A 26,724-nucleotide genomic window follows, 5' to 3' on the forward strand; every position below is an offset into this window, starting at 1 on the left:
GATTTAGATGTCCCGCCATAGATCACTGAGGAGAGGGCAATCGTGACCCAGTTTTCATCGGACGGGACTTGGATGTCCCGCCATAGATCACTGAGGAGGAGAGGGCAATCATGACCGAGTTATCATCGGACGGGACTTAGATGTCTCGCCAAGGGGAGAGAGCGATCTGTCCCCCACCTAACGCCTGGCAGGACGCTGAAGTCTCGCCATGAATCACCGAGGGGAGAGAGCGATTTATCCCCCACCCATCGTCTGGCAGGACTATGAAGTCTTGCCATGGATCACTGAGGGGAGAGATTGATCTATCCTCCACATATCGTCTGGCAGGACTCTGAAGTCTTGCCATGGATCACTGAGGGGAGAGAGCGATTTATTTCCCCACTTGTCGTCTGGCAGGACTCAGAAGTCTCGCCAATAAACTCTCAGAGGAGGTACACGTGGACAAGGCCCTCAACCCCCTCTCCCCGACGGGTACAAGAGTACAAACCAGGGCAGGATAGGGGGTGACCACTACCAGTCTGCTGGATGATGATTCTCGCCATGTGTCCCCCCTTCACCACGTGCTATACGGGGACCCCCAAGAAGAGGACGTTTTTCCCCATGGTCACCCCCATGTTGACAAACAAGGGGCTGGGCGAATCAAGCCGCTGCCACCTGGACCCCCTAGGGGACATTCCTCAACACCCGAGGGACGAGTCATGGAACCGACGCTCTTCAACACCCGTGGGACGGGTTGAGGAACCGACACCTCCTCACCACGAGTTATGGAACCGACGCCTGCCCAGAAGACAAGGAGAGTGGGGCGGAGCATTCCCGTAAACCATGGAGATTACACTCATGTGGGAAGCCTGCCTCTCTCCAGCGCTAGAGGAAGAACAAGAACTGCTCCAGGATGGACCTCCACCCCAACCATGGAGGATCAGTCCCAGGGGATAAAGGCCAGGCGTTCTGTATCAGCGGATGCAGTAGCCGCACATTCTCATAGGGACTGTCTGACTCGACACACACCAACAGCCTCATGTAAGGCAAAAGTTAAGGTTGGGAAGGTTTTAAATCTTACGGAGGGAGACCCCCTTGATAAAAGGGGGGAAGTGATGTCTGTAGCCAGAGAACAGTGAAACAAGAAGCCGGTCAGGCCCCTTTAAGAGACCTGTATCGGAGGGTTCTCGGGCGTTAGCTCGTTGTAAGCAAATTGGAGAGGAAAGGGAACACACAGGTGCCTGCCAGACAGGGGTATGTACCTTGACCTCTATTTTGGGGATAAGGAATGTGCCACAAAATGGCAACTCCCAGGGAATGATAAGAGGGGTCCACAAGAGAAATCATGAGGGCAACCGTTGTAAGGTGCGGACTGGCATCCCTGGCTGGGTTCCTCTCGTCTAGAGGGATAGCCAGCGGAGTGGGGGCTCATAGCCACCGAAGTAGTAGTTGCTGAGGGGAACAGGGTGGGCATGCGAAAATTCTGTATTTTACAGTTGTGGACATGCCCTGGCACTAAGCTCAGCAGCCAAAGGGAAGTGTCCCCAACCTCACCTCGACCTGGGTCATCAAGTTGGTACTCGACTCCCCTCATGCAGCTAGTAGAACCGCGGAATAAGATGTAGTCGTCTCTGGATGCATGGCCAGCCCCTAGGCTCTACTCAGTCAAATGGGATCGCAAACCAAACTGCCCTGTTTAGTTCTGCCTTGGGACGAGCCCCCCCCCCCCCCCCCCTGGGATTTAGGATCAGTAGTCCACTGGACAGAGGATCTGCAGCACAGCCCTAGAACTGGAGTGGAGGAGAATATGAGCTCATCGGGAATAACCTGAAGACCTCCGCTCTCTCACGTTCTCGGGTCCCACCGCCACATGTTCTCCCTTGTAGCTAGCCGACCCTGGGATGTCGGAAGGTGCCCCAGGGAAACATACGATGTCCTTGAAAGAGGATGGGCCACAACGGCTAGCTTTGTAGCAGACCCCCACCCCCTCGAGGCAATAGTCAAAGACAATTCGACAGTCGTAGAGATGTTAGGCAGGACCACCGCAGACCCCGGGAAGGTTGTTCCACGGAGGCGCAAGGGTAAGCACATCGAGAATAGTAGTCGGGCAAGCCCATTGCAAACCGGGAAAAGTTGTTCCACCGAGGTGCAAGGCTATGCCCAGCTACGAGTACGAGTCAATTAGGATAAGCAGGCCCAAGTACACCCGCTTTGCCAAGGCGGGAGGCTAGCCTCTGCTAGGGAATAGGCATACAGGGGGTAGGGGCGCTATTTTCAAAACGGGAAGGAATGGTGTGCAATGAGTGGTTTCATGGGGAGTGCGTACAAGTTACGGCTGAAGAGGCGGAGACTATTGAATCTTACACCTGCCCTAGCTGTGCCTAGAAGGGGAGAACAGGAGTTTTCCCCTTGCCCTCATCGGAATGAAAGAAGGGGAGAACAGGAGTTTTCCCCTGGCCCTCATCGGAATGAAAGAAGGGGAGAACAGGAGTTTTCCCCTTGCCCTCATCGGAATAGAAGAAGGGGAGAACAGGAGTTTTCCCCTGGCCCTCATTGGAATGGAAGAAGGGGAGAACAGGAGTTTTCCCCTTGCCCTCATCGGAATGGAAGAAGGGGAGAACAGGAGTTTTCCCCTGGCCTTCGTCGACTGGAACAAGGGAGGAAACCGGAATTGTCCCCAAGCCTCCGCTCGACGGGGCACGGACGTCCTCTCTGGGATCATCATAGGAGAGATCAAAATATTTCCCTTGGCGTGGCTCGGGTGGTCGCCGCCTGGAGAAGGGTGGAGCAGCGAGAGCTCCTGCAGCTGACGGTGAACAACTCAAGACGGTTTTTGCGTATCACCTCATGAGGGCGTCCGCCCGAACACCGTCCCTGGGTCTCAACCAGCGAATAGACATAGGGACGACGGCCAGGGCCCAGGGAACCTCCGGGGATCCCTGGGAGAAAGTGTGCCCGGCTCTTACCAGCAACCCCCGGGGACAAGACAAGGAATGCCCCCCCAGGTAGCAGTCCCTTCCCGGGTAGGCCGGGTTCTGGACGCCTTTCTACCCAGAAGGGGGCTTCCGGAGTGATGGGACGCTAATTTCAAAACGGGGGGGAATGTTGTATCTGTGGATTTCCCTTACGGAGTAAGGGGAGTAAGGGAAACAACTCCCTTTTCCCCTCCCGTGACCGGAACCAATAAGCCACGCTTCGGCGGGCTTATTGGGCAGAGTTGACTGAGAAACTGAACCGAGCAGACGTATTGCACCGAGCGCGCCGTAACCGAAGACAGTAACAGAGAACTAAGGTAAGTCTACCTGCAGGAGCTCGCTAACCCTTTATGTGACTCAACTATGTAGTCGTGGCGTTATGCTGTCCGGGCTTACGATAAGGCTGGGCCTTACAAGCCCCGGGCGGCGTTTACGTCTTTTAATTAGCAGCACTTTCCGAGCTGGGCTTGGGTTCTGCCTTTTAACACGTGTGTTTACATGTACGTCAGAGCGATAGAGTGCATGCGTGAAATGTCTCGTCTTGTTATATGTTTACAGCTCGGCCGTTACTACAATAGCACTTGATCATTGGTGTGGTAATCGACATTCAGCAAGAAACGGCATCTGCTAGCCTAGCTGTTCAAAATCTTGACTCGTGACACCCACCAAAACAACTATGGCTGACATGTCAAAGGTGAAAGAGCAGGTAATAATGATACAGGCGTGTATGTGTGTGCATGTGTGGTAGAGAGGACGCATGTAATCAGGCAAAGATGTTAAATGACACATGATATTTCTGATTGAAGCATCTGTGTGATTGGAGTAGTCTTCCAACTGAGGCTGAGGTCATTTCCTCAACCTCCGTGGAACTCTTTGAGTCTGAAGACTTCAATCGTGGATTTAACCCCTCTCCCTCCCTCCCTTTACCCAAGTCCCCACTCTCGTACCTACCCACACCCCTGACCCTTAAAGCTTAAACTGGAAGGTAACTCGGTAATCTGAGTATCGAGGGAATTTTGTATTAACTCGGCCTGTTTTTGCTCCAATAAGGAGATAAGCACTCAGTTTAAGGAGAATTTATTTTAGATTGAAGACATCAGTTTGTCTTTAGAAGCTACATGTACCTTCTTATTTAAGCCAAGACATGTTTACTTTGTAACATCTGATATATATATACATATGGTTTTCTCCTTATCTGCAGTTTGACAGGGATGGCTACGCTATCATCGAAGACTTTCTCACGGATGAAGAGGTGCAGAGCTTGAGAACTGAGATGGCGAATATTATTAACAACCTTGACCCCAATGAACATCGCAGTGTGTTCAGATCATCAACAGAGGACGGGGTAACAGTTATGAGGACTGGTAGTAATTTCATATTTTGTCGTCGTCCTGGAATTTTGTTGTAAATCGATCATTCTTGGTGATTTTGATGTTTTAATTTGTGCTTTAGACTAAGTAAATCGATCATTCTTGGTGATTTTGATGTTTTAATTTGTGCTTTAGACTAGGTAAATCGATCATTCTCCATGAGAAATATTCTTTAAAACATGATGGACAATACATGATTTAACATTATTTTGTATTTCTATCCATACCAAATAAAAATATATATATAATAAACACTATTTCATCATAAGAATAATGAGTTTGGGCCTTCTGCTGAATAGCTGTCAATAATGAGTTATGCCAAAATCCCATGACGACGTTAATTTGCAACCACAAACAAATGCGTGAATGCAGGCCTATAGAGTGAAATATCTTTTATAATATTGATGTATAAGTATGAATTGGTCACCACTGTTTCTGACACACACACACACACACACACACACACGCACATACATTCATTCATACACACACACATACTGCATCAAATGCCGATAGGTTGAGGTACTTATGAATTGGGCTGTCAGTATATATGTGATAAAAACATGATCTGATAGTTCGATTTTGAAAACAGGTGTGGCGCAAAATGTTTGCATCATATAAATAATCAGTCGTTACAAAAGTATTGTTTGAGTGTGTTGTCATAGTTTTCCTACTAAGGTGAAGATAATGTTGAAGTAGTTTTTATAGAACATGTTACCTTAGGCACACAAAAAAAAGTTGTATGTTTCTGGTCACCCGACCCTACCTAGTTTTTTCCCGCCGACCCTAGACTTTTTTTTATTGCATTTGTAAAAAAATAAAAAATAAAAAAAAGCGTCAAGACGAAAGTAACAGAGGGCAGACGACACAAGGGGGATAACCCCGCATCCCTGTTGTCTCATTTGTTTTGTAATGTGCTGTCTTTCTCTTTGTATAGTAAGTCCAGTCTCTTTGCGTCACAGACTCACTGTATAGTTATTTTCTACCCTGACCAACAAACAAAAACAAAAAAACAAAAACAAAAATCCCTTCCTACCTACCCTATTTTTTGTAGCCATGTTACCAGAAACATACAACTTTTTTTTTTGGCCTTACCGTTGTGTACCAAAAAGATGTCTATTTTATCCGAGATCAATACATGCTACTATAACATAGCTTCGCCTAAGTGTGAGTGCATGTGTGTGCGTGCGTGTGTGTGTGTGTGGGTGTGTGTGTGGGTGTGTGGGTGTGTGTGTGTATGTGTGTTACACTTGGTTTATGTCTCCAGCAGCAAGTCTTGACTTAAATGTCATTTTTGTCTGTACATTCGCTTATACATACCTACATTTTGTGAGGAAATAAATGATACATAAATATATGTTCTCTTTTTTTTCAGTGCATTGATGACTATTTTATGACTAGTGGAGACAAAATCAGGTTCTTCTTTGAAGATGGGGCCATTAATAAAGAAGGTAGGTGTTGTTTTCCTCTCTTTTCTTATTGATTTGTTTCTTCTCCTTATTTTGTTGTTGTTGTGATTTTGGTTTTAAATGATTTATTCATTCTTTTCAATGTAGTAGAACTTATTTTCATGTTTTTTTAATTGAGTTTTGGTTTAAACATGATTTTATTCCGAGAACATGGGGTTTTGGCGTTTTATTTACACCGAGTCCTTCTTTCAGGTCAGCTGACCGTGGACAAAACAAAGTCTGTCAACAAGATTGGTCACGCTCTGCACTGCCTGAATCCTGCATTCAAGAAGGTCACCTTCAGCGACAAGGTCAAGGTAAAGGTCAATCATTGATTGCCTCAAGTTAACGAGAGTGGAATCACAGTGGTCACCTGGATTTAATTGATATTTGCTAAGGTAAAATATTTTGTACCACTGTTTATCACTGGTTCGAATCCCGGCAGGGCCGGACTACGGGGGGGGTTATGGGGGTTGCGCAACCCCCCCCCCCCCCCCCCCCCTAGCCTAAACATGTACCTTACTTTTTTTTTCTTTTTTTTATTATTGCTTATTTTATGCCGTTTCATGCAAGGAGCGACCATTTTCCTATCTCAGAATATGACCTACCCATCAGCTTCAGGGGGCTTCGCCCCCTGACCCCCACAACGAGGGGGGGGGGGGTTCTAGGGTTTCCGGACCCCCCCCCCCCCCCCAGCAAAAAAATAAAAATATTGAATGAGGTATGCATTTCTTTATTTTACATTGAGTTTCAATTTTTGGGGTATTAATCAGTGACAAAATCTGCTGCCTGAAACTGGTAATGATCATCCTCAGAATGCACCAGATTGCACCATTTGGCATTCTTTTTTTCAAAATTTTCCGGGGGGGCATACCCCCGGACCCCCCTAGCAAGCTAGGCGCTTCGCGCCGTCAGCACGGCGCTTCGCGCCTTCACACCCATATCTTCACAATATACTTTTGAAAAAAACCACCCATAAAATGAACTGATCCGCCCCTGCCGCCAGGGGGGACAACCCCCTGGGCCACCACTGGCAACCCCCCCCCCTCCTCTTTGCCTAGTCCGGCCCTGCCCGGCATGTCTGGTGAGCATGAGTTGAGGCAGAAGTTTGAAAGGACACTCTTGCGATGAAAGGACACTCTTGCGATGAAAGAACACTCTTGGGACCATCCAAAAGTATCCCCACATTGAAGGCGGCCAGCCATGACAGGTATATTTTGGTAATGACAAATGGACAACAGAAGGTGTTCTTTATTGGGAGACGGCCAGTTATCCGAGGGGCGTCACATCGCTGGTACCACTTAACCTACTATGAGAGGACAACTCGCAATAAAGGACCCTTTTTTTGTTCCCTTAGTCCATAAACTTGGCTAAAGTATGCCTGCTATGAGAGGACGCCTGCATTGTAGGGACACTTAGCTGGCCCCAAGTACGTCCCCTCATGAGAGGTGCCACTGTAAGGAAAAAGCCATTGGACAAGCAGGCCAACTGAATATACACTTAGTTTTTATCACTCTTGTTTTATTTGTAAGACTGAATATATTCAATCTTGTTTATACTTTCAGAATGTAGCAAAAGCGCTCTGTTTGGAGGACCCTGTCATCTTTCAGAGTATGTACATTTTCAAGGTAAGCAGTTGACCAATCCTAACAATAAATTTCTTTTGGCAATCTTTTTAATGATACATCTCAAGCACACATTCATGCAGATGAGTTTGAGTGGTGGGAAAAAGATGAGTTTGAGTGGTGGGAAAAAGATGAGTTTGAGTGGTGGGAAAAAGATGAGTTTGAGTGGTGGGAAAAAGATGAGTTTGAGTGGTGGGAAAAAGATGAGTTTGAGTGGTGGGAAAAAGATGAGTTTGAGTGGTGGGAAAAAGATGAGTTTGAGTGGTGGGAAAAAGATGAGTTTGAGTGGTGGGAAAAAGATGAGTTTGAGTGGTGGGAAAAAGATGAGTGTGAGTGGTGGGAAAAAGATGAGTGAGTGGTGGGAAAAAGAACTTGAAAACTATAAAGCAGATGGTGTTTTTCTTTTGACTAAAGATTAAACAAGTCGCGTAAGGCGAAAATACAACATTTAGTCAAGCTCAGTCGAACTCACAGAATGAAACTGAACGCATTGCATTTTTTCCGCAAGACCGTACACTCGTAGCATCGTCTGTCCACCGCTCGTGGCAAAGGCAGTGAAATTAACAATCCAGAAAAGCGCGGTAGCGGTTGCGCTGAGGAGGATAGCAAGCTTTTCTATATCTCTATTCTTTTTAACTCTCTGAACGTGTTTTTAATCCAAACATATCATATCTATATGTTTTTGGAATCAGAAAATGATGAAGAATACGATAAACGTAATTTTGGATCGTTTTATAAAAAAATAATTTTAATTACAATTTTCAGATTTTTAATGACCAAAGTCATTAATTAATTTTTAAGCCTCCAAGCTGAAATGCAATACCAAAGTCTGGCCTTCGTCGAAGATTGCTTGGCCAAACTTTCAATCAATTTGATTGAAAAATGAGGGTGTGACAGTGCCGCTTCAACTTTTACAAAATGCCGGATATGACGTCATCAAAGACATTTATCGAAAAGATGAAAAAAATGTCTGGGGATATCATACACAGGAACTCTCATGTAAAATGTCATAAAGATCGGTCCAGTAGTTTACTCTGAATCGCTCTACACAGACAGACACACACACACAGAGACAGACACACACACACACACACCACGACCCTCGTCTCGATTCCCCCCTCTATGTTAAAACATTTAGTCAAAACTTGACTAAATGTAAAAAGGCAGTGTTTTGTGAACAAGAATGACCTAGCTAGTTCAGTTGTATTTTAGTTGTACACTAATGTTTGAAAATACCATTTGAATTCATTAGTTGTGATTTTTCTATCCACCTTGTAGAACCAAAACATTTTTATTCCAATGCATATAATTATGTTTAGAGCATAACATCAGATCTAGACTAAAGCAAGCTTTGTGTTTTTGCAGCAACCAAAGATCGGAGGAAAAGGTAAGCGGTACCCAATGGTCATGAGAGCCAGTAATATTACTTTTGAAGCAACATGCTTATTACATATTATTAACACATTATGCTTACATTTTTGTGTCTGGCTATTCTATGCAGCACATAGTCCTAGCTGTGTTAAATGTATAAGTACTGGAAAATCAAAAGCTTCATAAACATACGAGAATGTCACTGTGAATATAGCTATCCCAGGATTAAATTACATATCTTATCCCAATTCACATATAGCAATTTACTTCAGTTTAGTGCTAGGACGCTGAAAACTACGCTCACCCTGGTAAGGTAGGAAAGTAACCCTAAAAATAGAACAGCCTTGACGGTCACATGACAACGTCATGACAAGGTTACCTCCCAGCATGCTCTGCGCACGCGTTCTCTTGCCGCCAGATTGTATTCATTCTACTCTTCAGCGACGTTGGTTGAGGACGTGTTTTGGTCTACGCTCGGGCTATTCTTTAGCCCACTGCTTCTTGGCAGTACCAACCCTGGTCACACGTTTGTTACTTACCTTTTTGGCTGAGATTGGGTGAGATTGGGTGAGATTGGCTGAGATTGGCTGAGATTGGGTGAGATTTTTCCAGATTTTCTTGTTTTGTTACTTTCATTTGCCACAAGTTAGTCTTTGTTTACGTTTTGACGTTCGAGACTTTCGCCAGTATGGCAGACAGTGGGAAGAAGAAATCTAGCGCTAGACAGGTAGGGACAGCAGAGTCCCCGTTTAAGAAGGCGGCGAAGAAAGCTAGGGTTTCAAAAACCACAGTTAATGTGTTTGAACCAGTTTCTAAGAGTTCGTTTTCAGTAGAAATTGATGACCCTAAGAGTCCTGTAATGCCGGCGTTGAAGCAAGAGTGCAAGACAGCGCCGGTTAAGCCTAGCGCAGTGACGGAGAAGGACGATTTGTCCGCCATGTTTGCTTCCTTTAGCGATCAAATGCGTTGCATGTTTTCAGCGGAATTAAAGTCGGCGAGTGCGCAGTTACTCTCTCTCCATGCGGGAGCGGAATAAGCAAGCGCGCGAGCGAGGGTTAAGGCAACCCCATCAGCCACGGTTACGAGCGCCGATGTTCACGCTGAACAGGATGGAAGTGCGTCTTCTCACCGTGCATCTTCTGCCGGGATCGACAGCTTTACTGAAGGTACCGTAACTGTCCCACAGGGAATTACGCGAGTGCATGCCTGGCCTGTTAAGGAGCCAGCGACGGCACAACGTAGTTCCCAACTTCCGCCTGGCGTCGGGCAGGAAGCTGTCAATAGACAGGCATCCGGTTGGGGAGTCTTCCTTCCGGTGCTTGCTCTTAGTACGGGAGATACGAAGTGCATGCCTGGTCCGTTTGGTGTATCAGCGACGGCACAACGGTCTCAACTTCCGCCACGGGAGCAGGAAGCCGTCAATAGACAGGTAGCTGGTCGGGGAGTCTCCCTTCCGATGCCTGCGCTTGGAACGGAAGACACGCTATCGTCGATCAGGATCCAGTATCGGCACAGCGTTCCACACTTCCGCCCGGGGGGCAGGAACTATTCTCAAGGGCGGATGCTAGTGGTGGTTATACCTCACAAGCACCCTCACTTCCGGGGGATACCGCCTATGACGATGCAAGTCAATGTGGTGGTGAACTTCCGGAAGGAGAATCAGAATATGGGGATTCCGCTGTGGATGATGATACCAGTTTCCAGTTATCAGCCAAGCTATACCAAGCGGTAGCAATGGCAGCTCAGGTAGCCTCAAGGTATTTTGAGGAAGGAGTGGTGTCAGCAGCAAATGCTACGGCACCACCATCTTCAGCTGTTGGAGATTTCCACTCACCACAAGAAGAGACACCAACTTTTAAGTTTCGTGAATCTCCTTCAGTGGCTTATGAGATGTCTTTGATCCTGGCTAAGCGTTCGGGGCACGGGTATGCGTCGTCTGGTTCAGTGCCTCTTCTAGCAGAGCACGGTCAGGCACCAGCAGACTCGGCCAAGCCTTGGCTGTCTGACGCACATCGAGCCCCTCACGTCTGACAGCAGGCGGGATGAAGGTTGACGAACGCTACCCCACACAATCTCATAGACTCCTACTCTTTACCAAGCGCGACGCTCCCGGTAACACCAGAGTTGGCGACGCTCCCGGTAACACCAGAGTTGGCGACGCTCCCGGTAACACCAGAGTTGGCGACGCTCCCGGTAACACCAGAGTTGGCGACGCTCCCGGTAACACCGGAGTTGGCGACGCTCCCGGTAACACCAGAGTTGGCGACGCTCCCGGTAACACCGGAGTTGGCGACGCTCCCGGTAACACCAGAGTTGGCGACGCTCCCGGTAACACCAGAGTTGGCGACGCTCCCGGTAACACCAGAGTTGGCGACGCTCCCGGTAACACCAGAGTTGGCGACGCTCCGGGTAACACCAGAGTTGGCGACGCTCCCGGTAACACCAGAGTTGGCGACGCTCCCGGTAACACCAGAGTTGGCGACGCTCCGGGTAACACCAGAGTTGGCGACGCTCCGGGTAACACCAGAGTTGGCGACGCTCCGGGTAACACCAGAGTTGGCGACGCTCCCGGTAACACCAGAGTTGGCGACGCTCCCGGTAACACCAGAGTTGGCGACGCTCCCAGTAACACCAGAGTTGGCGACGCTCCCGGTAACACCAGAGTTGGCGACGCTCCCGGTAACACCGGAGTTGGCGACGCTCAGAGAAGACGGCTATAGCAGAGACAGATCTGTTCCTTATACAGAAGCCTCTCTCTTGGGTTTGGAGGAAACAGGGAGATACAACTTGAGTTAGCGTCTCTGTCGGAGACGCTGCTCAGGTCTCTCTCCCGTTCTATCGCCACGTCACTAGATCCGTTTGAATTTCGGAGTGACGCGAGTGTAAAGGACGTGACTACTCTGCTCGCTACTTTGGCTAAAGTCTCAGCAGAGCAAAATTAATGTGTCTTTCTGCTCAGCTTTACGCACATGTATGCAGTGCATACGCGCAGGTCCGCGTTTCTGGCTGGTTCTAGAATTCAAGATAAAGCCACGCTGGAGGTTCTTAAATATTCGCCGTTCACTGAGGGTTCCTTGCTAGGGCAGCCGTCTCTCGGCGCCCTCCAGAAGGAAACACAGGACTATCGGGATTTAGTGATTGCTAAGTCAGCTGAACACGGTTTCCCTAAGCCGCAGAGCAAGAGCTATGGACCGCCTAAACCTTCCGCCTCTTCGGTGAATAGGGGCAGGTCAACACAAGCCAGCTCTTCTTCAAGGGGCCGGGGAAGAGGCGCGCCTTACCCTAAGAAGAAGCCGTCTTTCGGCAATTCAAGGGGGTCTCACACCTTCCCAACACTGAGAATTCGGTTATCTAGAGCAGCCATCTATAAATAGCTCAGCCAGCTGCACACAGCGAGCCAGCCAGTCAGCTGAGGGTCAGTGCCAGCAACAAACTGGCCTGTCTGACCGTAGCTGTAATACTCTTACTTACAACTTTATTTAATGATAGCTGAGCCGTTTGTTGCATTTTTTTTCTTCAAATTTGACACATGACTAGATCGATTTCTGCAGATACCACTCAATGCAATTGTAATCCCATTTGAATTTGGTAAGAAGTATTTATCAGTACTAACTGATTGAGGTGCTTTGGTGTGTTTTGAAAGTGTTAGCACAGAAGTTTGTCATCATTGAAAAATAGCGTCATACACACTTTTACTACAGACATGATACAGTTTTGTTTTAGATGCAACAAGCACGGAGCCTATCAGAGTTAAACAGCAGAAGCTGCTTTTCCTATCTCTGAACACGGCTAGGCATAAAGACATATCTAAGGTAACTCTTTCTAAATGGATCTCAACACTGATCAGACAGGCGTATGAGTGGTGGCACAGAAAGAAAGGGGGGGGGGGCAGTCAGTTCTCCCTCTAACGTCGACAAGGACGCATGAGGCAAGAGCCTGGGCATCCTCCTTAGCTGTGCTACGATCAGGAAGATTGTCTGAAGTCCTTGATTCTGCCTACTGGAGATCTGAGGATGTTTTTATCAACTTTTACCTGCGCGACGACGTTTCCAGTACGCGGCAGGACGGTACCAAGGCTCTACCAGCGATGGTAGCAGCAGGGCAATTGTGGCCTAGCTCATGGGTGAGCATCCCACCACCTTAATTAGCAATCTGCTATATGTGAATTTGGATAAGATATGTAATTTAATCGAAAATGTTAATAATAAATTTTCATTTGATTAATATACTTACCCAATTCACATACTGAAGTCCCTCCCGCCTATCCCGCTTTAGTTCCCCTAAAAATAATAGGGCGCTTCGAGCGAATGAATACAATATGGCGGCGAGAGCACGCGTGCGCAGAGCATGCTGGGAGGTAACCTTGTCATGACGTTGTCATGTGACCGTCAAGGCTGTTCTATTTTTAGCAGGCATGGGAATTGTCCGCCGAACGGCGGATTTCCGCCGAATTTTGTTTTTGTTCCGCCGAAAAAGCAAAAGTGTCCGCCGCCGAAAAAATAAAGGGTGAGGCACACAAAAAAAGCACCGGTTACTTTTGCCTTTGCGCAAAAGCCCGCGAAAACTTTCCGTACTTTGTTCACGCACTGCTACCGCCCGCCTCAGTTACTTGAACTTTTATGTTTGAAAGTAAACCAGATTGCACAGATTGTGTTCCAACTTACAAGTTACATTTTCCTGTTTTTCTCAACAGATCAATTTTTTAACAAATTTAAACCATATAATACATGTAAATATATTTTTTCTTCAAAAAAGCAAAACTTGGTACTAAAAACTCTGATTCTAAAAACAGAATTTAATGGCAAACTTGGAGCTCAGATGACACCAGATTGCACCATCTGGGTTCTTTGGAGAAAATTTGTTCCGGGGGGGCATGCCCCCGGACCCCCCTAGTAAAGCTAGGCGCTTCGCGCCATCGACTTGACGCTTCGCGTCTTCAATTATAAATGTTCAGCCTTTTTTACAATTTTCAATTCCCATGCCTGTTTTAGGGTTACTTTCCCCCTTACCAGGGTGAGCGTAGTTTTCAGCGTCCTAGCACTAAACTGAAGTAAATTGCTATATATGTGAATTGTGTAAGTATATTAATCAAATGAAAAATTATTTTTATTATTAAAATTTTCGATTATGAAACTTACATTAATCAGAAGACATGATAGTCTTTTATCTGAGGGACGGTCCCAAGCTCAATGAGGTTTTGTCTGCAAATATGCGGGGGATCCACAGGGCAGCATAATTAGGCCCCCTATCAGGGAGCACCTCCCCCACAAAATGTTTCATTTTTAACTTTCAATTGCATTGCACTATTTTTGGGCCTTCTCCTGAAGTATTTATGCAATGGTGCTCGGCTAGTATGAGTTGTCAAACTGAATCAATAAAGAGAGGTTCTGACTCCCTCGAATTTGTTGATTGTTATTAGATTGTGGGAGATGTTGAATTTGTGTGTCGGTGTCTGTATTTTTGATCTAAGATGCTTGTGTTACACAAATAAACTATCCTGGTACAAGCAGTGCATGGAATTGTGTGACTTTTTTTTTGTTCAAATGGGATTGTATAATCTGTTGCGTTTCATTCGCTCCATTAAAGTTTAATTGAACATGACTATTGTTGTGTCTGTGGCAGTGCTTCCCCACCAGGATTCATCGTTTACCTACACCACACCTCAGCGCTTGGTGGGTCTATGGATTGCTCTGGAAGACGCTACACTGGAAAATGCGTGCCTCTGGTTCACACCGGGTTCCCACAAAGGTTGTTATGGCAACAAGATTTGATTTGAGAATTTTAAATTTGTAGGTTTGGAAAACTAAATTTGGCAGACATGAGATTTTTCACCAATACATGTTCTCCAGAAATACAGCTGTACCTGTCTGTAACCACCACCCAAGGGACTGACAAACAGTACTCTTATCCAGCCAACACTATTAAATGTGTCTTATCCAGCGAACACTATTAAATGGGTCTTATCCAGCGAACACAATGAAATGTGTCTTATCCAGCGAACACTATTAAATGTGTCTTATCCAGCGAACACTATTAAATGTGTCTTATCCAGCGAACACTATTAAATGTGTCTTATCCAGCGAACACTATTAAATGGGTCTTATCCAGCGAACACTATTAAATGTGTCTTATCCAGCGAACACTATTAAATGTGTCTTATCCAGCGAACACTATTAAATGGGTCTTATCAAACGAACACTATTAAATGTGTCTTATCCAGCCAACACTATTAAATGTGTCTTATCCAGCGAACACTATTAAATGTGTCTTATCCAGCGAACACTATTAAATGTGTCTTATCCAGCGAACACTATTAAATGTGTCTTATCCAGCGAACACTATTAAATGTGTCTTATCCAGCGAACACTATTAAATGTGTCTTATCCAGCGAACACTATTAAATGTGTTAGAATATAGTCAATGTTTGTAAAGATTTTAGTCAAGCAGTATGTAAGAAATGTTTAGTCCTTTGTACTGGAAACTTGCATTTTCCCAGTGAGGTCATATATTGTACTACGTTGCAAGCCCCTGGAGCAATTTTTGATTAGTGCTTTTGTGAACAAGAAACACTTAACAAGTGGCTCTATCCCATCTCCCCCCTTTCCCCTATCCCATCTCCCCCCTTTCCCCCGTTGCGATATAACCTTCGTGGTTGAAAACGACGTTAAACACCAAATAAAGAAAGAAAGATTAAATGTGTCTTATCCAGCGAACACTATTAAATGTGTCTTATCCAGCAAACACTATTAAATGTGTCTTATCCAGCAAACACTATTAAATGGGTCTTATCCAGCGAACACTATTAAATGTGTCTTATCCAGCGAACACTATTAAATGTGTCTTATCCAGCGAACACTATTAAATGTGTCTTATCCAGCGAACACTATTAAATGTGTCTTATCCCCCTTTGTGTGTACACGCAAGCACAAGACCAAGTGCACACGAAAAAGATCCTGTAATCCTTGTCAGAGTTTGGTGGGTTATAGAAACACGAAAATACCCAGCATGCTTCCTCCTGAATTCTGTTCACGCGTCTAACACGCGTTGTTGAAAGGAGCTCCAGGAATGCGAAAGAATGTGTATGAGTCGCCTTGAGTCGCCTTGTGGTAAAGAATGTGTATGAGTGCTCCTTGAGTCGCCTTGTGGTAAAGAATGTGTATGAGTGCTCCTTGAGTCGCCTTGTGGTAAAGAATGTGTATGAGTGCTCCTTGAGTCGCCTTGTGGTAAAGAATGTGTATGAGTGCTCCTTGAGTCGCCTTGTGGTAAAGAATGTGTATGAGTGCTCCTTGAGTCGCCTTGTAGTAAAGAATGTGTATGATTGCCCCTTGAGTCGCCTTGTGGTAAAGAATGTGTATGAGTGCTCCTTGAGTCGCCTTGTGGTAAAGAATGTGTATGAGTGCTCCTTGAGTCGCCTTGTGGTAAAGAATGTGTATGAGTGCTCCTTGAGTCGCCTTGTGGTAAAGAATGTGTATGAGTGCTCCTTGAGTCGCCTTGTGGTAAAGAATGTGTATGAGTGCTCCTTGAGTCGCCTTGTGGTAAAGAATGTGTATGAGTGCTCCTTGAGTCGCCTTGTGGTAAAGAATGTGTATGAGTGCTCCTTGAGTCGCCTTGTGGTAAAGAATGTGTATGAGTGCTCCTTGAGTCGCCTTGTGGTAAAGAATGTGTATGAGTGCTCCTTGAGTCGCCTTGTGGTGAAATATGTGGGCGTTATAAATTCTCATATTTATTCATTTATTTCCAAATGTTGACTTGCACACCTAAAATGATTTAACACCAGATTCTATACCTGTCTGACAGTTTTGTCATAATCTTTCGTGGAGAATATACTTTCACTGAGGAAGGTAGAGCATCTTGATCATTCATTTTGTTTAACTTTCGCCGGATCACGCTTTGGACTAAATGCACATAAGAAAGAAGGATTGGATGTAAAAAGTGTGGGTTGTACACGGTGATGTTTGTGAATATAATGCAGGGTTTGGGTTTGGGGTCTTCTGCAGACTGCCTGCCATGTTCAAGACAAACTCTTTCATTGGTGTCAGACACAAATATTGTCTCTTACCATATTATAATGTGCTGTTTTAGAGGTACATTCTATCAGTATGGAACATGTTCAGTTCTTACAGCAGTTGATAGTGGGGGGGGGGGGGGGGACCCTATCTCATTCTGCGTACTTTTATTGTGGGACGGCGGGGGGAGGGGAGGGGGGGGGATGTATGTTACCAGTGCGGGAACAGGGGTTGGAGAGGGGGGGGGTGGGGGGGTCCTAGGGGTTCCGATAGCTCTTAGAGTTTCATAGTTTTCACCATGCCTGTATAGTGTACGTATTAGTTACTGTGATTCCAAATTGTCTTACCCATGTATGTATGATACTATGCGCCAGTGATGTATGAATGCTATTTATTTTTGTTTTTATCACACAGCAAGCTGCTTTCCTCGTGTATTTTTTATGTTCATTCATGTATTGTACACTTGGCAATAAATTATCTATCTATCTATCTATTCTTTCTCTAGTCTTTTTTACATTTAGTCAAGTTTTAACATAGAGGGGGAATCGAGACGAGGGTCGTGGTGTATGTGTGTGTCTGTCTGTGCGTGTGTGTGTGTAGAGCGATTCAGACTAAACTACTGGACCGATCTTTATGAATATTTACATGAGAGTTCCTGGGAATAATATCCCCGGACGTTTTTTTCGATAAATACCTTTGATGACGTCATATCCGGCTTTTTCTAAAAGTTGAGGCGGCACTGTCACACCTTCATTTTTCAATCAAATTGATTGACATTTTGGCAAAGCAATCTTCAACGAAGGCCGGACTTCGGTATTGCATTTCAGCTTGGTGGCTTAAAAATTAATTAATGACTTTGGTCATTAAAAATCTGAAAATTGTAAAAAAAATAAAAAAATTATAAAACGATCCAAATTTACGTTTATCTTATTCTCCATCATTTTCTGATTCCAAAACCATATAAATATGTTATATTTGGATTAAAAACAAGCTCTGAAAATTAAAAATATAAAAATTATGATCAAAATTAAATGTTCGGAATAAATTTAAAAACACTTTCATCTTATTCCTTGTTGGTTCCTGATTCCAAAAACATATAGATATGATATGTTTGGATTAAAAACACGCTCAGAAAGTTAAAACGAAGAGAGGTACAGAAAAGCGTGCTATCCTTCTCAGCGCAACTACTACCCCGCTCTTCTTGTCAATTTCACTGCCTTTGCCATGAGCGGTGGACTGACGATGCTACGAGTATACGGTCTTGCTGAAAAATGGCATTGCGTTCAGTTTCATTCTGTGAGTTCGACAGCTTGACTAAATGTTGTATTTTCGCCTTACGCGACTTGTTTCTATCTTCCAGATGGTGTCCTTGGCAACTTCAGACTGGTGCGTAAGGCCAAACCCGAACCAGGAACCAGTACCACAGAGATGATCGGCAAAGCTGCAGAATTTGATAACTCCAAGTTTGTTTCTGGACCCGTAAAAAAAGGTATGCATACACAGCTACCTCCACCCCCCACCTCGCCCTTCCCACCCACCCCCAAACCTAAACCGGGCACACAAAGGATCTGCACCACTGCAGAGTTTGATAGTAAGTAAAGTCTTTATGCTGGCTTGTTATAACTTTCTAAATCTCACATGTTATAAATTGATATTTCAAACTTGAGAAGACCACATGTAAGGAGAAAATACTTCTGTTAATATAATGCCGACATAGCACATAATGCCGACATAGCGGCACATAATGCCGACATAGCACATGCCACATAATGCCGACATAGCACATAATGCCGACATAGCACATAATGCCGACATAGCACATAATGCCGACATAGCACATAATGCCGACATAGCTCATAATGCTGACATAGCACATAATGCCGACATAGCACATAATGCCGACATAGCATATATAATGCAGAATGAAGGGACAAACAAACGCACAATGTCTGCAGTGACTGATGCCCATATTTTTCAGGAACTCTGGTGGTGATTCATGGTGAAGTTGTTCACAAAAGTGAACACAACTACTCGGACAAGTCCAGAGAAGTCTACGCCTTCCACATGTATGACCATGCCAACAGTGTCTACGATGGCAGAAACTGGTCAGTTTTCATCAGCCTTGTATCTTCATCTTGAAGTTTATTCGACCAATAGTCTAGATAAACAGTTAAAAGCAACTTTAGTCTGTTTCTTAAAAATATCATTATAAAATTAATGTATCGTGAAATTATCATATCATTTATCATTTCATGACGTATTTGACATGGCGTCCATATATATATATACAGTATATACACATATGGGAGATTTATATAGCGCTTGACGTTCTCTTTAGCTAAGTCCATCATGCCCCCCACCCCCTCCCCACCTCCTCCCATGACCCTCTATGTTAAGGGACTGAAAGAGGAGAGCGGATGTGAGCATTTGTGTGTTTGACACGACCTCATTTACATACTATACTAACTGGTGAATTGAACGATATTGTTATTTCATGGGTGGTCTCTCTCAAGTATGTGACCACATACCATTTATATATTTACCAGTATAAATGAATGTCTTCGCGTACAGTGGAACCTCCCTCTAGAGACCTTTTTAATCTGACAAAATCAGGTCTTTAATCTGACAAAATCAGGTCTTTAATCTGCCAAAATCAGGTCTTTAATCTGCCAAAATCAGGTCTTTAATCTGCCAAAATCAGGTCTTTAATGTGACAAAATCAGGTCTTTAATCTGACAAAATCAGGTCTTTAATCTGACAAAATCAGGTCTTTAATCTGCCAAAATCAGGTCTTTAATGTGACAAAATCAGGTCTTTAATCTGACAAAATCAGGTCTTTAATCTGCCAAAATCAGGTCTTTAATGTGACAAAATCAGGTCTTTAATCTGACAAAATCAGGTCTTTAATCTGACAAAATCAGGTCTTTAATCTGACAAAATCAGGTCTTTAATCTGACAAAATCAGGTCTTTAATCTGACAAAATCAGGTCTTTAATCTGACAAAATCAGGTCTTTAATGTGACAAGATCAGGTCTTTAATCTGACAAAATCAGGTCTTTAATCTGACAAAATCAGGTCTTTAATCTGACAAAATCAGGTCTTTAATCTGACAAAATCAGGTCTTTAATCTGACAAAATCAGGTCTTTAATCTGACAAAATCAGGTCTTTAATCTGACAAAATCAGGTCTTTAATCTGACAAAATCAGGTCTTTAATCTGACAAAATCAGGTCTTTAATCTGACAAAATCAGGTCTTTAATGTGACAAAATCAGGTCTTTAATCTGCCAAAATCAGGTCTTTAATCTGCCAAAATCAGGTCTTTAATCTGACAAAATCAGGTCTTTAATCTGCCAAAATCAGGTCTTTAATCTGACAAAATCGGGTCTTTAATGTGACAAAATCAGGTCTTTAATGTGACAAAATCAGGTCTTTAATCTGCCAAAATCAGGTCTTTAAGCTGACAAAATCAGGTCTTTAATCTGACAAAATCAGGTCTTTAATCTGACAAAATCAGGTCTTTAATCTGACAAAATCAGGTCTTTAATCTGACAAAATCAGGTCTTTAAGCTGACAAAATCAGGTCTTTAAGCTGACAAAATCAGGTCTTTAAGCTGACAAAATCAGGTTTTTAAAAGGAGGGAGTCTTAAAAAGGGGGTATATTTACAATTACAGAGGCTATGAAAAAAAGTCAGAAGGGAGGAAGTGTTACATTGGAGGGTCTTAAAAGGGGGGTTCCACTGTATTAACATCATTATGTGTACTGTCATCTTTGACCATTTTCAGGCTGTTACCCACGGAGGCTGGAACCTTCAAACACCTGTACTCAGAGTCTTGAAAACCTTCACCACCTGGACGACGCCCAAGAACAGGACGGTCGATACTGTCTACTGTCTACTGTCTACTGTCTACTGTCTTCCTAATTTACCCTCATTTGTGATTATTAAAGATTCTCTTCTTCATGTATGTGTGGAGAAAAGCGACTACAGGAATATTTTTGTCTTTTCTCCATATGCAATTTTCTTCTTAAAGTTCATAGAGTGAAGAAGAAGAGAAAGCGTAGAGAGCAGAATATATTATCTAGGTTAGTATTGAAACGGTGTGGAATTAAGATTCACACTCTAAAATCATATTTGTTCTTTCGCTTAGTAAAATGGTTTGGAGATAGGTATGATACAGTCCTTTTCCATTGTTCTCTTGGGGTAGAATTTAATTGGCTTTGACACGATGGCGCCGACTGAACTGACTGGATGTGAACCCTAGGTCACTTCTCCTGTCACTAACCCCCTACGCCTTTGTTTGTGCACGTGGGCCGTCAGGGAGGGCATTGTCTTTTCTACATCCACCTCTCACCTCCCTCCTCCCCAAACCCCTTTCCTTTTTGACCTAATTCTTTATTTCTATGTTGCTGTGCTTTTGTTAATAATACTTGTTACACACAGACGAACACACATACATAGACACACATACACACACACACACTCTCTCTCTCTCTCTTTCTCTCTCTCTCTCTCTTTTCTTTTATGTAGCTTATATATCATTCTTTCTTTTTACCCATGTATTCGATATAAATATGTATTCTGTATTCATTTGTTTAGTAGAATGGAGATTTTATGTTTATCATCTACATACGAGAAGCCTGTTGAATATACACTGTGTTTGGTTTAAACAATGTTTTATTAAATCAAACATGGTACAACGATAAACAATAGGGACACGAACTCAACTGAACGCTTATATTACGCGCCATACGTAGTTACAAATTAACAAAAATATGATGTCGGACAAACATTACTTATAAACTATGGAACTATCTAGGTCAACAGCATAGTTGAAGCAAACCAAAAAGAACAGAAAAAAGCTAGCAGGAGGAAGAGGGGGAGGGTGGAGGTGGGACGAAAGAATGGTAGGTACATATGAAAGATGAAGGTGGTTAGCGCATACAAAAAGAATATACATATACATGTAGTACATTGTAAACTGTAATCCAGTGGCAAATAAGCAGTAGTTCGCTGAATATATAATTGAAACATGTATATAAAATAAGGGTTGTTGGCATGGATATGCTTACTGAGTCAAATTAACAAAAACAACCAGATTTACAGATAAACGATTGGACACTTTCAAAAATAAGCTTGTTGGTGCGAAGAGAAAGGTTTTCGCTACCATTTAACAATATTTCAACATGTCTGTAATGTACAGGTAGTGCAGTTATTGTAGATAGGCGAGCGTCTACGTACAGAGGGCAATGTGTCAAGTAATGGTCAGCTGTTTCGTGCAGGTAGCCGCAAGCGCACTGCGGATTTTCCTGTAAGTGGCGTTTGCACAGGTCAGAATTCAAGTTACTCATGTTTAGGCGCATTCTGCAGTGATGAATCTCTTCCAGTCGTTTTCCACAGTAGTAATAGGCAGGTACGTTATAATCAGGAATAGTTAGATAGTGTTTGAATTCGCTGATTGAGTTAGTTGTTTTGATGTTGTCTGGCAAGTTGTTCCAAAGGACAGTGGTAGATGGTATAAAAGATCGACGGTATAATTCAGTTTTGCAAGTGGGAACTCTTCTTTCTGATGGTCTTCTTCGATGATAGGGGTTAACATCAGAAGTTAAAGGTGGCAAAAGTTGTGATAAGTAATGAGGACATTTGCCAAATACCATCTTGTAATATAAAATTAGTTTGTGTCTGCTCCGTCTTTCTTTTAGGTTACAAAATCCGCTTTCTTTATACAGCTTTTCATGGCTGGTGCCGCGTACACCACCGATTATAGTCCGAATGGCTTCCAAATGTAATTTTTCCAGTGCAGTTGACCAGTACTCGGTGCAGTTGTCCCATAGGATGTCTGCATAGTCAAAATGTGGAAGAACGAAGGATTTTTACATAGTTTCCAGACTTTTACGATTTAATCTGTATTTATATCTTAAACAATTAATTGAGAGGGTGACCTTTTTTACGATGCTTCTCACTTGGAAGTCCCATTTACAATTATTCTGCAAAATTACGCCAAGATGTTTATCCTATGGTGCACTCACACAGACAGGACCCGCATACCTCACAGACATGACTCAGACATACACACCGGGCAGGACACTCCGCTCCTCAGCAGACACCTCTATCCTTTCCACTCCGAGAGTCAACACTAAATCTTTTGGTGAGCGCTCTTTTTCTGTTTCTGCTCCTCTCGTCTGGAACTCTCTCCCTGTCACTCTTCGTCACTCTTCGTCACTCTGCCTCCTCTGACTCTTTCCGCACAGGCCTGAAAACGCATCTTTGTTCACTTGCATACACATGATACCCCCCTCCCCCCTGGACTGCATCCCGGTGACTATCATAAGCTGCTGCTTGAACGCTGTTTCCACGTGTGTCCATGTTGTTGAATTTGTATGTATATATATGGCTTTTTCTCATTCCGTTGCTTTGTCATGTTTTTGAGTTTTGAGTATTGTTTGCATGGAGTTCGGTATTAATTTTGCTTGTATGGCTTTGCTTGTATGACTTTGTTTTGTCTTTACCCTGTTTGCTTGGTCTTGCGTGTTTGGAGTGTATTAAGCTTTTGTGTTTGCTTGCATGGAGTATGCTGAGTATGCTATGTTATGTAGATTGTGGGTCTTGTTCATTGTGTATGGTTTTATTATTAGTTATGTTAATTCTAGTTATTGTAAAGCGCATTGAGCATATATATGATTATGCGCTATAGCAAATGTCCATTATTATTATTATTATTATTATTATTATTATTATTATTATTATTATTATGTTGGTTCACGTTTTCCAAAACAATATTATTAAAAATGATTGGTTCGGTTGGTAGATTATCACGTTTTATGTCTAACAATTCCGTTTTTGCTTCGTTAAATTTAACTTTCCACTGTTTTGCCCAGGTACTAATTTTATTTAGGTCTGCGTTCAAATGCGCTCGTCTAATTGGATACCCTCCGCGGGTTAGGGGGAGTCCCATATTGGTTGGGACGAGAAAGAATTTACCCGATGCTCCCCAGCATGTCGTAAGAGGCGACTAACGGATTCTGTTTCTCCTTTTACCCTTGTTAAGTGTTTCTTGTATAGAATATAGTCAATGTTTGTAAAGATTTTAGTCAAGCAGTATGTAAGAAATGTTAAGTCCTTTGTACTGGAAACTTGCATTCTCCCAGTAAGGTCATATATTGTACTACGTTGCAAGCCCCTGGAGCAATTTTTTTATTAGTGCTTTTGTGAACAAGAAACAATTAACAAGTGGCTCTATCCCATCTCCCCCCTTTCCCCTATCCCATCTCCCCCCTTTCCCCGTCGCGATATAACCTTGAATGGTTGAAAACCACGTTAAACACCAAATAAAGAAAGAAAGAAAGTCTAATTGGATCTTCTAAGGACATGGACATGCTCGTGTCATCAGCAAACAACTTTATAACAGATTCAATATCATTCACAATGTCATTAATATATATCAGGAATAACAAGGGGCCAAGAACAGAACCTTGTGGAACACCTGCCGGGATACATTATAATGCAGACTTAGCACCCTTAATAACAACAGCCTGATGGCGATTTGTTAAATAATAGTGAAACCATTTTAACAATTGTCCTCTTATTCCTACTAGTTCCAGTTTATATAATAACCCTTTGTGCCAGACTTTTTCAAATGCTTTTGACACATCACAAAAAACAGCTTGAGTGGTAATTCCCATATCGTAATTTACACAAAACTCGTCACAAATCGAAGCCAGCTGACAGATGGTAGTGTCACCAGAAATAAATCCTGACTGTGCAGGTGATAATATATTATTTCGCTGTAAGAAGGTGTAAACATGGCTGTGGACACAGCGCTCCATTACCTTCCCAACACAACTTAATAATGAAATTGGTCGATAATTGTTACAACAATCGGCTGGGCCGGCTTTGTAAATAGGAGTGACATGAGCCGTCTTCCACAAACTAGGATATATACCTTCTCTAAGGCTTCTGTTAAACAAATATGTCAGGGGTTCTGCTATGGCGTCAACAGCAGCAACTAGAAGTCTATTGTGAATAAGATCCGGACCAGTGGCTTTACCTGTATCAAGGCGTTTAATAACCTCTTTAACCTCATCGACTGTAAGATAAATCTCATTAAGTTCACTGTCTAAAAAATCAGCTTGAGGCAAATTGTCGTCTGGGGTTTCAAGAACGGAATTATGTATGAAAAAATTGTTCAGAACGTTGGCTTTTTCCTGGTTTGACCACTGTGTTTGATTGTGGTTAACTTGTAACTGCATACGTTTTTGGTGTGACATGACTATTTTGCGAGGTAATAGTCAGAGGTTTTGCACTTTGTTCACAGTGTTGATAACCAATGAGTCGAAGAATTTCCATTTTTTGATGTATTTCTTTATAACGATTCTGATGTAGTTTTTTTTAGTACAGGAGTTTTTGTATATTTTCGAGGGATTTTAACTGTAGCTTCTATGGAGGCTGACAGCAGCCTCGAAACTCTCCCCCCCTCCCTCCCCATTTTGTTCTGTGGTCCCAGAGCGACGTTTTCATTGGTTCCTTAGCTGTGACGTCAGGGACAGTCATGGAAGGTATATAAGCTGTTAGTTTTCAAGGTTCGGCGGGAGTCTTGGCAACCAACCTGGCTTAAGTGTCTAAATGGTATACCGGACTTCCCACTTAGGGTTACAGCATTGCTTCTTTGGGAATGGTTGTGGAAGGGTCCCAACCTGAGTACTGAGAAGTATTTGTTGTCATCTCTAAATTGTCCTCCGGGAGTCTTGGCAACCAACCTGGCTTAAGTGTCTAAATGGTATACCGGACTCCGCCCTGTGGACTGAACTAACAGGGTTAAAAACAAACGTTCCGCAGTCCCAGGTTACCACACGGCGAGTAAAGTGGCGTCGCTTTACTCTTTTACTTTATTTTTACTCAGGCCCCGAACCCCTGCCCAAATTTTCAGCCATTTTAGGACATTGAATATTTTTTCAGTAGTGTATTTTGCTAAGGGTACCTTCGGGTTATGCCCAAATTTTCAGCCATTTCAGGACTTAATATTTTTGTATGGAGTAGGATAATTACAGGAATAGAGTGAACCAATGTACAGATATACTTTCTGAAAAGAACCTACGCCTTGTATTGTTTTCATGATTTGTTTTGATTCAATACAATTTTGAACTTCACCTGCCTCTCCTTGAGTTTATATTCTGTGTGTCTGTTTGTCCTGTCGTGTGATTGCCATCCTGACACATGACCTTCAAACACGTATAACATGTAAGACACAGACACAGACAGTTAGAGTTAATGTGAAGCTAAGACCGCTCGGCTTTACATATGAATGATCGGGGGCAGGGACCTCAACCTTACAGATCAAGCTCATTTTAAGCCCTTACGTTAAGAGAGTAGCTAGGATGGAAACACTTGGTATCCCAGTTTTAGATACTGTGCGTGTGTTCAGAAATAGGAGTTTTAATTTCTTGTCCTTCGAAATCGTAGTATAGCTGCCAAAATGGTGGGGTAAACACTGTTATAGACATTAAAACCGAGTTGTGCAGAAAACTTGATTTTACCTGGAGTCAGTTTCAGCCCATGAACGCAGAAGAGGAAGAAGAATTTCTTGATGGTATCTGCCACAGGCACTCGTCACGAGGTGGGCGTGGCCTATGTCTTGGCTGTCACTTGTGATGGACGGGGGATCGTGACGAGTGCCTGTGGTATCTGCTGTCTTCTGTAGTTCAAAAATCGGTACAGTGATGATGATTCTGAGATTGGCTGGCCAAACCAGGATTTTTTTTTAGCTTTGATATAAATGTCCATGATATGTAATTTGGGTGTGTGAGTGGTGGAATTGATTTTCAGCTTTTTGTGTGTGTGTGTAAAATCATGCCTCTACTTTGCCGCAATGATGAACTACTGTTTTGTTTTTACATTTAGTCAAGTTTTGACTAAATGTTTTAACGTAGAGGGGGGAATCAAGACGAGGGTGTGG

The 26,724-nt window shown here is 43.4% G+C and overlaps 1 protein-coding gene across 1 annotated transcript; it reads left to right on the forward strand.

The window, feature by feature from the left end:
* Positions 1-3,129: 3,129 nt before the first annotated feature.
* LOC138948204 (phytanoyl-CoA dioxygenase domain-containing protein 1 homolog) lies at positions 3,130-25,918 on the forward strand. The gene is made up of 11 exons (XM_070319704.1): positions 3,130-3,271; positions 3,513-3,660; positions 4,156-4,299; positions 5,700-5,775; positions 5,986-6,089; positions 7,338-7,400; positions 8,763-8,784; positions 14,391-14,516; positions 18,135-18,263; positions 18,753-18,879; positions 20,560-25,918. The coding sequence occupies exons 2-11, from the start codon at positions 3,631-3,633 to the stop codon at positions 20,609-20,611; spliced, it is 873 nt and encodes a 290-aa protein (XP_070175805.1). The 5' UTR covers positions 3,130-3,271; positions 3,513-3,630; the 3' UTR covers positions 20,612-25,918.
* Positions 25,919-26,724: the final 806 nt, after the last annotated feature.

The sequence above is a fragment of the Littorina saxatilis genome, linkage group LG15, assembly GCF_037325665.1.
Source record: "Littorina saxatilis isolate snail1 linkage group LG15, US_GU_Lsax_2.0, whole genome shotgun sequence".
NCBI lineage: Eukaryota > Metazoa > Mollusca > Gastropoda > Littorinimorpha > Littorinidae > Littorina > Littorina saxatilis.